Source organism: Prosopis cineraria, unplaced genomic scaffold (assembly GCF_029017545.1).
Source record: "Prosopis cineraria cultivar Desert tree isolate PC_DT_omini unplaced genomic scaffold, ASM2901754v1 PC1, whole genome shotgun sequence".
NCBI classification, from domain to species: domain Eukaryota; kingdom Viridiplantae; phylum Streptophyta; class Magnoliopsida; order Fabales; family Fabaceae; genus Prosopis; species Prosopis cineraria.
The window spans coordinates 53942667-53956816 of record NW_026555332.1 but is presented as its reverse complement, the minus strand read 5'-3'; the positions used below and the strand labels follow the sequence as shown (position 1 = coordinate 53956816).

At 37.1% G+C, this 14150-nt stretch overlaps 2 protein-coding genes across 2 annotated transcripts; both read right to left on the bottom strand.

The window, feature by feature from the left end:
* Positions 1-405: 405 nt before the first annotated feature.
* On the bottom strand, positions 406-3151 carry LOC129304969 (protein LYK2). The gene has a single exon (XM_054944842.1). It carries the CDS (start codon positions 2673-2675, stop codon positions 654-656), a length of 2022 nt encoding a protein of 673 aa, XP_054800817.1. The 5' UTR covers positions 2676-3151; the 3' UTR covers positions 406-653.
* Positions 3152-6119: 2968 nt separating this feature from the next.
* LOC129295717 (ribulose-phosphate 3-epimerase, cytoplasmic isoform-like) lies at positions 6120-9729 on the bottom strand. The gene is made up of 8 exons (XM_054934264.1): positions 9370-9729; positions 8824-8828; positions 7869-7931; positions 7660-7766; positions 7454-7551; positions 7147-7239; positions 6964-7005; positions 6120-6567 (listed from the first exon to the last, which is right to left on the bottom strand). Exons 1-8 carry the CDS (start codon positions 9484-9486, stop codon positions 6412-6414), a joined length of 681 nt encoding a protein of 226 aa, XP_054790239.1. The 5' UTR covers positions 9487-9729; the 3' UTR covers positions 6120-6411.
* Between the last annotated feature and the right edge of the window lie 4421 nt (positions 9730-14150).

Below are 14150 nucleotides of genomic sequence, written 5' to 3'. Positions count from 1 at the left end.
ATACAAATCGATCAAGCTTAAGCATCACTGCACGAGACAGCGTCGTATAAGGGGTGCGGATTCTCTGCGACTGTAACAATGAGCAGAGAAATGCTGCATTCAAATTATTGCCCTTAGATTGATCATAAAGATCCCGCACTGCCACGTCACTCATCACATTGATCCTAAATTGAATGACGTGGCATTATGTTATTGCTAATATCCATCAAAGAATCATCTTTAAGAGCAATGTACTGCATGTTTAGTGTATATATGTCCAACATTAGATTGTAATATTGTCACGGTTAGAGGAGTATATCTTTTCTGCTGCATTCTCTTTACTGTTTTTCTGCTATTTTTTATTTTTCTTGTGTTGGACCCTAAAACAAAAGGGCTTTCCCTAAGGAATAATAATAAAGAAAGAGCAGCAGAGAATACAACTTCACATATCCATAGAATCTCCGGTTACATGACGCCGCAGTATAAATGACAATCAGCCAAAATAGGTGCCTCTGAAACTCTCGAAAGAAAGAGTTAGAAGAAAACTGCTTTGTCGGTCTTATTTTGACAAGTCTCGGTATAATTACATATGCAACAGAACCACATTTAATTAAGAGGGACAAGAGATTAGGGACCAAAGATAATGAATTTAATTTCCAGAACGGAAGGTAGGATCATGGTTTTGCCACTGCTTTCACCAGAGGCTTGCAAGAGCTTTCAGACATCAACATGCGTTCTTCTTCTGGAAGTTCCTCCACCAATCTGGACAGCTTCTCCACAACTTCCCCTGCAACCGGCCTCATACTATAATCTTCCTCTACACAAGCTCTAGCAATATTTGCCACTGTTCTTGCTGCATCGAATGAATAATTCTCACCTACTGCCTTGTCCATCCACCCCCTCAGTTCTTCCTCATTTTCTGACTTCAGAACAGACTTTATTTTATCGGTGAGCCAAACGCTTCCTTCCCCTTTCTCATTGGGCCTGCTTATAGGTGTCTGACCAGACAAAACTTCCAGCAAAACCACTCCATAAGCAAAAATATCAGTACTTGGAGAAATTAAGCCTTGGTGTACATATTCTGGTGCCAAATAACCAAGATTCCAGGATGCAGGGTTGGTTGAGTAGAACATTGGATCCTCTGTTTCGTTCTCGACACAGCCCGCCATCCCGAAGTTCCCAATCTTGGCACTGAATTCTTCGTCCAGAAAGATGTTCCTGCTCTTTATGTTTCTGTGGACATAGCTTGGGTTCATGACGTGGTGCATATATTGCAGGGCCATGGCCACGTCAAGGCAGATCCTGAGCCTCTGACTCCACGTGAGGAAGCAATTGCAGGAAGATATGAACTCGTTCTTGATGGCCAACCCACCATGAAGCCAGTCTTTCAAAGACCCGTTTTTTGCATGCTCGAAAACCAGATATGACTCGGGACCTTCTGTTGAACACGTTCCGAGCATCCTAAGAATGTTAGGGTGATGGTGGATTGTGTTATGGAAGAGCCCGAGATCGATTTTTAAAACCGTTTCTGTATGTGCTCGTTTGATTGCCATGTTTTTCCCTTCCAGACGGCCGTGAAATACAGATCCCTCTATGAGATTGCTTGAACTGAAATCCTCCGTTGCTTTTTTTAGGTCTTCAAGGGTGAATGTCTCCAGCAGCATCTTACGAGGAGCTGTGTCGATTATTTTCCCATACTGGGATCCTTCGAACGAAACTTTCTTCTTGTCGCTGGTGGTTCTTGCGCTTACATTAAGATGTTGCAGCTCCAAATTGCTTCTTTTGGATGATTTCTCTTTCTTCCCGTTCTTCAATCTAATCACAACTAAAGCTGCTAGAAAAGCAAACAAAACTCCAACAGCGACGCCAGCTAGCCCAATGTACAATTCAGCCTTCCACGTTCTGGGCTTCTTGTGTGATGGATTAATCACTGGTATACTGCTTGATCGATTACCCGAATTGGGTTCCCTGGGTTTAGCCAGAGGACCAAGAACAGGCTTGCCATTGAGTGGGATCAGAAGAGAGGTAAAGGGCGTGAGCTTAGCAGGTTTGAAATCTTTGGAGAATATGTTATTTGCTTTCATTATTGCTTCTGCACTTGTATTAAACTTTGATGCCAAGTTAAGAACTGTGTCGCCTTCTCTCACTGGGTAAGAAATCAGAAGCTTCGGCTCTGGAGAAACTTTAGATGATAAGGGACATGCACATCTCAGAGGGATCAGCAATCTGGTATTATCATCGAGATCCCAAGGTGACACACCTGGATTCTTGTTACTAATAGCCATGCAGGTTGTCAAGCCTTCCAGCGACTGAGCAATCCCATAAAAGCTCTCACCTTTCATGGTAGTTTTGGTTATTTCAGCGCCAAAGAAGCCGCCTTTGCATTTGCAGTCTATTGGTATTAGTAGAGGTTGTTCATGAAGAAGAAATTCTGTTTCTGCAGAAAACCCATTTGCATCCGCAACCACATAGCGATTGATTCCCAGGTAAAAGCTCAAGTTGAAGAGAGATGAGTAGTATGAACTGGTGAAGAAAACTGCAAATGTTCCACATTGTGATTCATTCACACTGCAACGGTAGCCAGAGGCATCTGGGGATGTTGTGTTGCAGCTGACGAGCTCTTGTCCGAGCGACAAAACAGAGAAGCAGAAGAACAAAAAGGCCCAAGCTCTCAGGTGGAGAAGCCTAGTGATCATTTCTGCTATCACTCAGCCCTAACATGGAATGGCCAATAAAATATAAGAGGCTTCCTCTCTCTCTCAATCACCGCTCTTGGATCTATACAAAAGCTAGGTAACAGCATCGCAGATTTCTTTCCCCCTTCAAACCCGTACGGAGACAGTGTCCTTGAGGATCACAAAGTTTAATTTGACTATGATTCCATCTTCAACAGATGTGAGGCCATGTATCCCAAATCCCTAGCTTCACTTGTCAGTGGTTATAGGCAGCAAACACTCTTAACTACTTTAGAGGCTCCTCGGGCTCCAAACCCGCCTTTATATGCATCTACCTGTACATGTGATGTGAGGGCATCGTTGGCTTGACAAATGGATTTAAATTCAATAAGAGGCGAATTCAGTAAAAGGCAGTGAGAGTCTATTCCAATAATCTATTTGTAACTCATTTTATCTCAGCTGCCCGTTTTTTCATTATATTAAACATCCGGGAATCATCTAAGGAAATACATAGTTGATTTTTTTTTTTGGAGTTTTATAGTCTTGGATTGATTCATTTAATAAGGGGTGCACGCAGACCATCAAGAATATTTAAAGCTGCTTAGGTTTTTAAAGCAATTCACGAGTGACATTCTTTATTTCTTGGTTAGTGAGTGAGATGGGGATCAGAGGACCTACAGGGAAGACAGGACGAGAGAGTTGATTTAATTGTCCGAGCATGTAGCTTGTGACAGACAAGTATATTTGTACAAAGCGAAAATATTCTATAATGCTCCGGATTGGAGCTAGAGGAAGACGTGGTCCCTCATGGTCTTTATAAACTATTTGATATTAACGCAGGGATCCCATGACACTGCATTTGACTGATTTCAGCTTTTTTTTTTTTTTGCAAAAAAAAAACCTAATTATGACTGTAAATTAATCTTGATGAAGCATTATTAGGTTTACAATCTCCAGATATCTTTAAAACGGCATTGTTCTGCACTTGCTTAGATGGCTGTCTAACTTATCCATACTAATTTTAGGATAACTATTTGAGAAATAAACTTTCACGGTTTGGCATTGAAGATAAGAATCTTCATTATTTTCATCCTCCGATCGAGTGTGCAAATTAATTGCGTTTCGCATCAACGCAAAAGAAGCCTACAAGGAAAGCACTAGCAAAGGATCCAAGTACAAGCAACTTTACATATAAAAGCAACAGATCTGGCTTGAATTTCCAGGGAAGAAAGGTGAATGCAGCAGACAAGAGAATATAATGTGTGAAAAAACAGTGTAAACAGAAATGATGAAGGGGTAGAAAGTATGGGTTCCAAAAGCAGACAAATAGAAAAAACGAACAGTAGTACAGTGCCTGTATATGCGTTAATGCTACGCCATGGAAGTAAGGGCATGGATGATGGCAGGTCACATTTCAACATTTTTGATCTTTGAAAAGAGACAACCCACACCGCCCATGTCAACCCCTAAAACCTTATCTGTGTAAGCGTATCGCTCGCTCGCTCATCTTTTTCATTTCATGCATCATTGTTAATGCTAGATGTCACTATAGCTGTACATAAAAACAAAACTTCCTTTCATTCATTGGAATTGAGGTTACATGAACGGTGATGGTTCATCTTCTTCTCATATGTTTTAGTTCTTTCATTGGGATTGAGATATACTACTACTCATGGTGATACGTCCATAAAATGATGTGTAGTGGGTATTGGGATTTTTCTTTCTCAAGAATGAATTAGGTTAAAGACATTGAACAGGTGAAGAAGTTGATGAGTTGGCATCTGAACCAATACATTGAGATTTATGAATCAGAAATTTCATTGTGACTGGTGCTACAAGATTGCTGTATCAACACTCGGCGGAGATCTCGTGGATTACTTAGCCCAGATCCACAGATCCATGATTTTTGTAACTTTATGTCTGCATGCTTCATACTTGGATTCAGTGAAGTCAGAAGTAGAGGAGATAATTGAGATTTTACGTGTCTTTCCTTTTATTCTCTTTAATAACAAGAAGCACACGGGAAAGAAAAGTTCTGGGTTTTGAGTAGTAAATCAGATGATGAGGGGCAAGCTTTTATCAGAAGAAAACATTTACCAAGTGGCTGTCATCATATCGATTTCAGACAGTTCAGTGGAAGTCCATTGTGTCACTCATAGCACAGGTACCCCTAGTGCCCTCTCTCTTTCTCTGTCTCATCAAAACTTTTTTTATAACATACTTCATAATAAATTTAAAAATAATATTTTGTTATTTTTTTTCATAAAAAAAAATTTTAAAAATATTTTTTAAATATTATCTATAAAGATAAACTATAATTTATAAATGAGATCAAATGAATTTTTTAAAATATAATTTATAAATAAAATTAAAAAAAATTATTATTAATATTACCTCAACATCGCTAATTGCAATAAAGTTAAATGACGATGAAGATTATGGTCATCATTATATTCGCTGAAAGTAGCGATTATTGTCTCTTTTCGTTTGCTCATTAACAGCAGGCACTCGTTGCACCGAAAAGCAGCTCAGAAAACCCGTACACTGCATGTTAAAAGGAGAATAAAATGGAACTACTCTATTATCAAGACACAGTTGGAATCAGAGAGCTGATAGTACTTGAAAATTTAAACCTCGTTTTTCTTAGCATTTTATTCTATCATTTGTCGGACATGAAGGTAAATGCAGTGAATGAAAGTACCATTAAAAAAATTAATTAAAATTAGCATGAATAGTAAGAGTTTTTATTACTTAAATAAATAGTTGAGAGTTTGAATCTCAACATTTGAATATATAACAATTGATTGAAAGGTCTGCCATTCGCTCTCAATATTTTAAAACAGATAATTTCTATTTCTACTGTCAGTAAAATGTTGAAATTTACTCCTTGAACTAAAAAAAAAACACACAATTAAAGAAAGTTTAGTAATTCCACACCAGAATTGAATATGCCAATCATTTTTTCTTTGGATGGAGTCCAGAGCGACTTCTATGCAAAAGCAACTTTTTGAGCTGAAAGCGTGTTTTTCAATATAGGATCCAAGTAATGGTGGCGAAGGTAAGGCGTGTCCATGCACGTGAGAACACGTGCTGGCCGCTGTTCTAAAATTAAGGTAATATTGTGACTTGATCAGTCAGGCCTTGCCCCATTTCCGAGACACTTTCCAAATTCCCTGTTTCTAAAAAGTGAAAAGGCACCACCATATATAATGGTTCAAGAGAGAATCGACTGGGGGCGAATGTATAAAGTGGCTGGCATTCGGTTAATGAGAATGATTTGCCAAAATGGTCGAGAGGGAGAGAGAGAGAGAGAGAGAGAGAGAATGATTTGCCACAAAAATTAACACAACGAAAAAATATAGACCACTCAAGAGATTCGTGTGCGCTAGTGTGAATGTGCCATTGCGTGCTATTCAGACAAGTGGTGCTGGGACAGTAGAAACAGATTCAAACTAGAAATTGACATTTTCAAGGAAAATTAATCAAACTTAAATTATTTACTCCGGTTTGAGATAGATGGTCTTGGTCACAATATTTGTCAAATCCAATTACAGCCAAGGAGTCACTCGCCGTGAAATTGTAAAATACGCCTTTGTGCACTTCTTAAGGCGTACAGTGGATGTCGAAACACAAACAAACCACTTCTCGCTTATTTAACTGGTCAAAATGTTAGCAAATTAAACAGTTTGAAAATAAACTCTAGCGAAGCTGTGTAGTGGTAACTCAACTAGTAATCAAGAATCTTTCCTATGTCTTGTCAGCTTGTTTGCTGGGCTTTCTCGACGCTCTTCCTCATCAAGGATATTACTTCAGCCGGCTTAGGGGCTCCAAATACAGAGCTTCCTGCGACAATGCAGTTTGCTCCAGCAGATGCAGCTGTTCCAATGGTTGAGGGGCCTAGTCCACCATCAACCTGCAATCGAAAATGAACATGTTCAGAACTCCAGATCCCCGCAATGATATACCACTTGTATGCATGAACTTGCAGACAGAAAAGATCACATGTTCACGAGCACAAGAACTGACACCATTGAAGGATACATAAAGGAAAATATCGTGGGAAACTTCCAAGGACAGGGTAAAGCTAATTATGCAAATAGAGTACAGGGAACGAAAGGAACCCAAGAGTAAGAGGTCAACAGTGCTTCCAAAGTCATAAAAGAACACGTGAGACATAAAGCATAAAATGTGAGAGATGAAACCAGTTCAAGAATGAAATGAATTGAGCCAAAAAAAAAAAAGAATAATCTGATATAAATCAATTTGATGGAAAATCAGAAACAGCCAAGAAATTAACAGGCTTAAATACCTCAATATTAAGTGATGGATACTTCTGCCTTAGCATCCGTACCTAGTTTTAAAAATGAAACAATTAGCCAAAAAGCAGTCGCAAATTAAATAATCAAGAGTTGTCAGTCGTCATACCAAAAAAAAAAAAAAACAGTTGTCAGCCAAAACTAATTCAACACTGAGTGAAAAAGAGTAATGAAACCTTATTCATCATCTCAGGCATAAATTTCTGTCCTCCAAATCCAGGTTCCACAGTCATCACAAGGACCAATTCTACAGGATTTTCTGCTTCAACCTGTGAACTGAATATAGATAAATAAAGCAAGAACAAGAAGCATCCTATTAAGACTAAAATCTTATAGCCACACATTGAATCTACCCAACTTCAGGCTATGCACTACGTACAAGACTCAGGACACTGTCAAATCATACTTTCTTCCATAAACATAAAATCCAGTAGTGTGTGTGTGTGTGTGACCAAATGAGAACTTAAAGGAAGGAAATCATACCAGAGGATAAATCTCTTCAACTGGTGTGCCAGGCTTTAATGCTACACCAGGTGTCATGCCCCCTGATTTTATTCTCTGGACAAGTTCTGACCAATTATCTGTCCAAAATAACAGCTTTTGAACATACAGAAAAGAAAATAACATAATAAATGTGGCCTGTGGAAAACAGAACGACAAGAAAATAAAGAACTTTAATGAGTAGCAACCTTTAGATGTCTCTATATGAAACGTAAAACCAGAAGCACCAGCCTTTCTCAAAGGTTCAACATAGTCAAGAGGATTTGTGACCATCAGGTGGCAGTCCAGATATGCCCTGTATCAGTTTGAAGCAAATTAAAAGACATTGTGTCTTCTTAACAATGGGTAAAATGTCCAATACAGTAAACTTTGATGAACAAAGAAGCAATGATACTGCTCTGTGTGCTTTCGTAAGCTTTCAATGACTGGAGCACCAATGGTTAGATTAGGGACAAAGTGCCTGCAAGTGAGAGAAGAAGAGAGGGGAAAGCTCGAAGAGTCAAATTAACTAAAATGAAGGAAAACTTAATTAACATTAAGCTCATGACATGCTACTCAGTCATCCTTAGTTACCAAAAGAAGTTGATAATAGGTTTAGGCTTGGTCTGAATACTTGAATAAAAAAAAAGTAGTTTCCATTAGCATAAAACTAATACAAACCATCACTCAGAATATAAACACAAACTAAGTGTTAAAATTCTGAGTGATGTGCATGATAAAAGTACTACAATTGCAGTTATTTAAAAAAAAAAAACAGCAATTGTAAATCTTTACAAATGCCTAAAATCCCTATTGTAAAGTGAATCTATTGACTATATAGCGTGAATTCTTATTTTGAACGATAACTATTGAGTGGCTGAGTGCACTGTCAAAGCTAGAAACCACACATAAGAAACAAATTGACATAAGAAAATGCTAGAATCCACCAAAAATTGGACTGTCATCAAGGGGACATTTCCTTTTATTCATTTCATTCCTTTTAAAGAAAAGTTTGATAGATAGAAAATTTAAGACCTCCCTCATCTGAATTTTGCTGTGACGTCAACGGCAAGCAGGTGCAAATGCACATACATATTAATATATATTACCACTTCTTACCCAACAAAAAGTGAACTATAATCAGGCAAAATAAGCACACCTGATAGTTATTACAAGACGCTGGATTCAACAAGAACAAAAAGAAAAGCAATGTTTTCTACTCAGAGCATATATATAACATAACAGTGAAAGGGAAGAAAATGTTACAGTCAAGAATTGCATGAACAGGAATACAACTTCAAATAAAGTTTAGGTGGGTGTAATGGCAATTTCAAGACAATGATAATGTGGTGTGAGCAAACACGGACACCTACCCGTCCTGCAAATGAACCAAAATGGGAAAAGGGAAATATCAGGAATCATGATCACCAATAAAATATAAAATATGCAAACATATGGGTATTTATTCCATAACAGAACACGCACACAGTTATTGACACTTTGTTAATTGAACCATTGTGTCTACCATAAGGACAGCAGAGTTGCTGCCAACCAGTTTATGAGCCATATTAGAAGTTTAGCCCGCGCAGGCTCCTCATTAAAAAATTTTTTCCATGCAGCATTTTTTGTTGTAATAGGTTCAGGCCATCAGCAAATTGTTTTTCTTGTCTACATATTACCACCCATCCATGGTAAATAATACAGCAATCGCAGCATCGACACTATAAGCCGAAGAATACAAGATATTAATAAAGTAAAAAATTTCTATTTCTTCGAATAAGTTTCGGACACAGAGCCTGATTTGCAACACGCAACAAATTCTAGCTCTTGGATGAACTACTAAGCTACGCGAAAATAAACCAGAACATGGAGTCAAAATTCAAATGAATAAGGAAGCGGTTGAAACTCAGAAAGCATACCATAATATCCATGTGGAGCCAATCGGCGCCATCGTTGAGCATGCGATGAGCCTCGGAAGCTAAATTAGCGAAGTCCGATGATAGCATGGAGGGTGCAATTTTTGGCGTCACTCCCATGATTGCACTTCTCTTAGATTTCGTAATTTCCACGAGTTCTGGGTTGAAGATCAGACACACCGCGATAAACCAGCGTTAGGTGGGTCGCTTGGTTCTGCGGGTTGGTGAAATGGGCGAGCCACACCCAACACAAGAAGCTTCCAACTTGCGTACCGATGGCCTGTACGGCTGGACCCCTGGCTGGACAGGTTTGACCACTGACTAGGTCTCAAAGCTCGATTCCGAGGCCCTGCTCAGAGGGGCCGAATGAATAAGGTGGCATTTGCTGGTCACTCCTGCCAGGGTGATAGCTCGGCCCAGAAAGTAGGAGGTCACCCTTTCTTTTCTCTCATTTTCTGTCATTTTCTCAACATTTATCATTGATTTAATTTTATTAAATAAATTTATTTTAATTACAAATTTAATGAAGGGTGAGAATTGAGAAAATGAGGGAAAGTGAGAGAACAGAAAGGGAGAGACCATCCTCCCCAACAAGCATGGGTTGAGCGTGTCTTCACTTTTTTATCTATGCATTTTCTCAAAAGAACACCATCTAGATAAAATAAAAAAGGCCAAAGGTCTTATATTTTCCTTCCAAGTGCAGGAACTTGGTTGTTTTCTCCTCTAGAACAAAGTTGACATTCTCACACAACAAGAAAGGAATTCTAACCGGGGAAGGATTTTGATTGTAATTTAATATGATTTCATCTTTCTTCCTTGTATTGACCATTTGCATCCCCACTATTAAAAATAAAACTTGCCATAGTTGTTGTTCTCTCCCCCCCCCCCATGCATGGATCATTTTCCTCCCTTGTATTTATTTTGAAATTTATTTTAAAACACCTCGTTGATCCCCCATGAACTTGTGCTACATGCAAATTTTACAATATGGCCCTTCTGTATAAAATATACTAGTGCAAGTGCAATATGGCCCCCCATACTAAATATGCTAGTGCCATTGTAATGTGCCCTTCGGTGTCAAATATGCTAGTGCAAGGTTAATATAGTCCCCCTAGGTTAACTATGCCAATACAAGCACAACATGGTCTATTTATGTCAAATACACCAATAACAATGTAATATGATTCACCTCAGTTAAGTCAGATTTCATTAACAGCATTGATGATGGTGAGAGTATTATATTTCAAATTCTCAACTAAGTTAGGTGTCACTCAAAACATATTTTATGATATCATCATTTCATTTTTTGTTTGTAAGATCTATTGAACAATAATGTGAAATCACTTGAAGTAATGGAATTTAGTCAAGTATTTAGAAGAAGGTAAATCATTATCTAAATATATTGAAACTTCTACTATAATAGAATTACATTACATTATCTAAATATGAATTGTTACAATGTTACAGATATAAATCCAAATGTGAATGGAAATCCTCTGCTATGGAGTTTTCATTTAAGCTTTAGTTTCTTGCTTTGTTCTCCATTTTGTTCTTAACAATTTATACTCGTACGCTGGTTCTCTTTTTTGTCATGCTATTGGTGTTTGTTATTTCATTATAATGCTACTTAGGCACATTCTTTATACTTGTAAGCTTGCTTCTTTTCATTTTGCAAAGCCTAAACACACTTTTGCACCTGTGATCTGCACAATTATAATATGTAACACAGAGTATTTTATTAGGTTTAGTGTGATTTACATTATTTTTAAAAGTTAACTGATTTTATAAACATATATCAGAAGAGCCAGGGCCTAAACGGGCCAACCCTATAAAGCTCGATTATACCTCAATATATTCTTTTATTTTTTAATTTAAAAATCTAAAAAAATATTTAAAATCTAAAAAAATATTATACATGACATTAAATCTATAAAAACAAATTTAAATCTAATAAAAAATAACATCACAAAATAAACCATTTAATTGAGAGGCTTTGACTTGTCACTAAAGAGTAGCTTGTCAAAAGAATTGTCGCTGCATAAGGAAGAAAGTAAATCTACAACACAATCACTAAATGATGGGAATGTTGAAATTGCCTCTTTTATTGATGATGAGAAAAATGATTTTTCTTCAAATACCTCACAGGTTGTCAAATCCACTTTCCAAACTACAAGAGGATTGTCACCTCTAAGTGATAAAGTACTCTAATTCAATAGCTTATAATCCTATTTTATGCAAATTGATCCAAATCATTCTCTTTGTTTCAATATTAATACATATACCATTCATTAATGTGTTTTTAGTTTAGTCGCTCACTGCAATTTTAAAACTAAATGTTACATGCTCAATATATGAATCAATGTATGTATAGAGCACGTCATGCCAAAATAGAAGTCTTGTATAGCATGATGATTTTGTGGGGAAATGTCAAAATTCACATAAACATATAGAGCATCTTTATTGAAAAAAAATAGGAAATATAAAAATGCCTAAAGAGAAGAATAATTGATTTCTAACTTGAAAGCATTCCAAATTAGCTCGTGAATTGGAACTTCAACAAAATAATAGTCAAAAGTTGTTTTATTTTTTTCTGCAGCGGTGCCTTCTATACCTGTACAAAGCTTTAGTAATAGATATATAGAATGCCAAGTTTTCTTACGTTATGTCTACAAACACTACCAGTAGTATAGTTAGTACCTCAACCATATAGAGTCTCACATATTTCAATTAAACCATAAATTTTAAAGCTACTTAGCCAATAAAATCATAATGATCTATCAATGAGAAATTTAAAACATATCAAAAACCTATTTAATAATTTCCATGGTTGATTTTCCCACATTTTGCACAAAACAAGCATGTTATGCTCATAAATAGTCTATCAACTTCTGGTGAGTAGCAGCTATAGAAAGCAATCATGTGTGTGAAATAATATAAAGAAAAGAAAAAAGCGCTTGATGATAATGCTATTTTTCCCCCTCAAAGCCACCAAAAGCAAAACTCAAGACACAAACCACCGCATCCCATTAACTAAATTTGAATAAGAAAAAACATTCTTAAAACTCACACACGTCTTCTAAACACACCAAAGAAAACAAACAAATCAACATTTTTCTTAACTTGAAACACTTACTTTTGAGCTCATCAAGCTAGCAACTGATACTACCAGAAAAGGACCTAGTAAGCCTATCATCTAGTACTCCATGCCTTGTTGCCCTTTCAACACATAATTCTCAAGCTATGGCAACCAATCTTGTATGGAGACTAGAGTTTACTCCTTACTTCGATGATTAAGCGTGCTAGCATTGAATTGGTAAGGAAGGAGGAGAGCAGTGTTGAGAAGGAAAGGGAGAGGGCTAAGTTGGAGTATGAAGGGTGATAAAAATGTAAGCAGTTATGGTTGCAACCAAAAATAAATGATGGGGGTTTCACCATTAATTAAAATGGTGTTTTTATAATACAAAAAAAGTGGAGGAGAAATACACAAAAGAAAGTAAAAACACCCCTTATTCCCAAAAAAAGGGGCACAAATAAATAAAAAGCATGCTTGATTATCTTTTCTCCCCCCCAATTTGTTTTCCATTTTGTAAAATAAGAAATGCATATATAAGTGTTTTGCGTTTAAAACTAAAATGTGCAGGGGCGCGAGAGAACGAGCTTTTGAGAATAGAAAAAGTGATATTGAATGGTAACTACAGTGCCCAGAATATTATTAGCTTTAAATAGACAAGGTGCACAACCCTAGACACGTGTATACAAAGACAATATCTATACAAAAGAATAACCTAGAGGGCTTCACAAATAATACATGAAATCTAGAGTGGTTATCTAATGGGCTCTGCACACTTAGCTATATTGGGCTTAAATAACTTGGGCTTATGCTGTACACGTATTGCCTTTATTTCGACATTCCCCCTCAAACGAGAGGTAGGAAATTTCAAGAGACCAAATTTGTCACAGAATTCTCAAAACTTAGTGTGAGATAATGCTTTAGTAAAGACATTGACAACTTACTTAGATGAAGGAATGTATCGTACCACCAATTGCTTCCCCAGCACTTGATCTCTCATAAAGTGAATATCTAGTTCAATGTGCTTTGATCAAGTATGAAGAACAGGGTTGGAACCCACAGTAGGAGCACTAATGTTGTCACACCACGTGACCGAAATTTGCTGAAGAGGAAGACCAATTTTTGTGACTAATGACTAAAGCCACACGATTCTTACAGCAAGATCAGCAAGAGCCTAATATTTAAACTCGACGCTTGACCTGGATATGACTCTCTGTTTCTTCATTGACCAGGAGACTAGTGAATCACCAAGGTATACACAATGTTTGCCCATCGAGTGTCAATCATCAAGACACACGGCCTAATCTGCATCGGAGAAGCCTTAGAGAGTGAAGTGTTTGCTAGGTTTTATGTAAAGAGATAGATTTGATGTTTCTTTAAGGTACCTAAGTACTCTCTTTATAGCTTGCCAGTATGTATTTATAGGTGAGCTTAGAAATTGGCTCAACTTGTTTACTGAATACATGATATCTGGATGTGTGTTAACTAGGTATTGTAGAGTACGAATTATTCTTCTATAGGGAGTGAGGTCTTGTAAGAAAATACTATCATTTTTTGAATAATGCTTATTAACCACCATAGGTATAGGTACAATTGAACAATTTTGCATCCCTATTTTCCTTAGTAAATCCTGAATGTATCTCTCTTGTTTGAGATATAAACCCATCCAAGATCTTTCAAGGCAAAGAGTGAGTTTAAGTGCTTAATGAACACT

Coding starts and splice junctions, on each gene's coding strand:
- LOC129304969 (XM_054944842.1), bottom strand. CDS start 2,675: ATGATCACTAGGCTTCTCCACCTGAGAGCTTGGGCCTTTTTGTTCTTC.
- LOC129295717 (XM_054934264.1), bottom strand. CDS start 9,486: ATGGGAGTGACGCCAAAAATTGCACCCTCCATGCTATCATCGGACTTC. Junction 7,552..7,659: donor TCATATAGAGACATCTAAAG/GTTGCTACTCAT, acceptor TATTTTGGACAG/ATAATTGGTCAGAACTTGTC. Junction 6,568..6,963: donor ATCCATCACTTAATATTGAG/GTATTTAAGCCT, acceptor TTTCGATTGCAG/GTTGATGGTGGACTAGGCCC.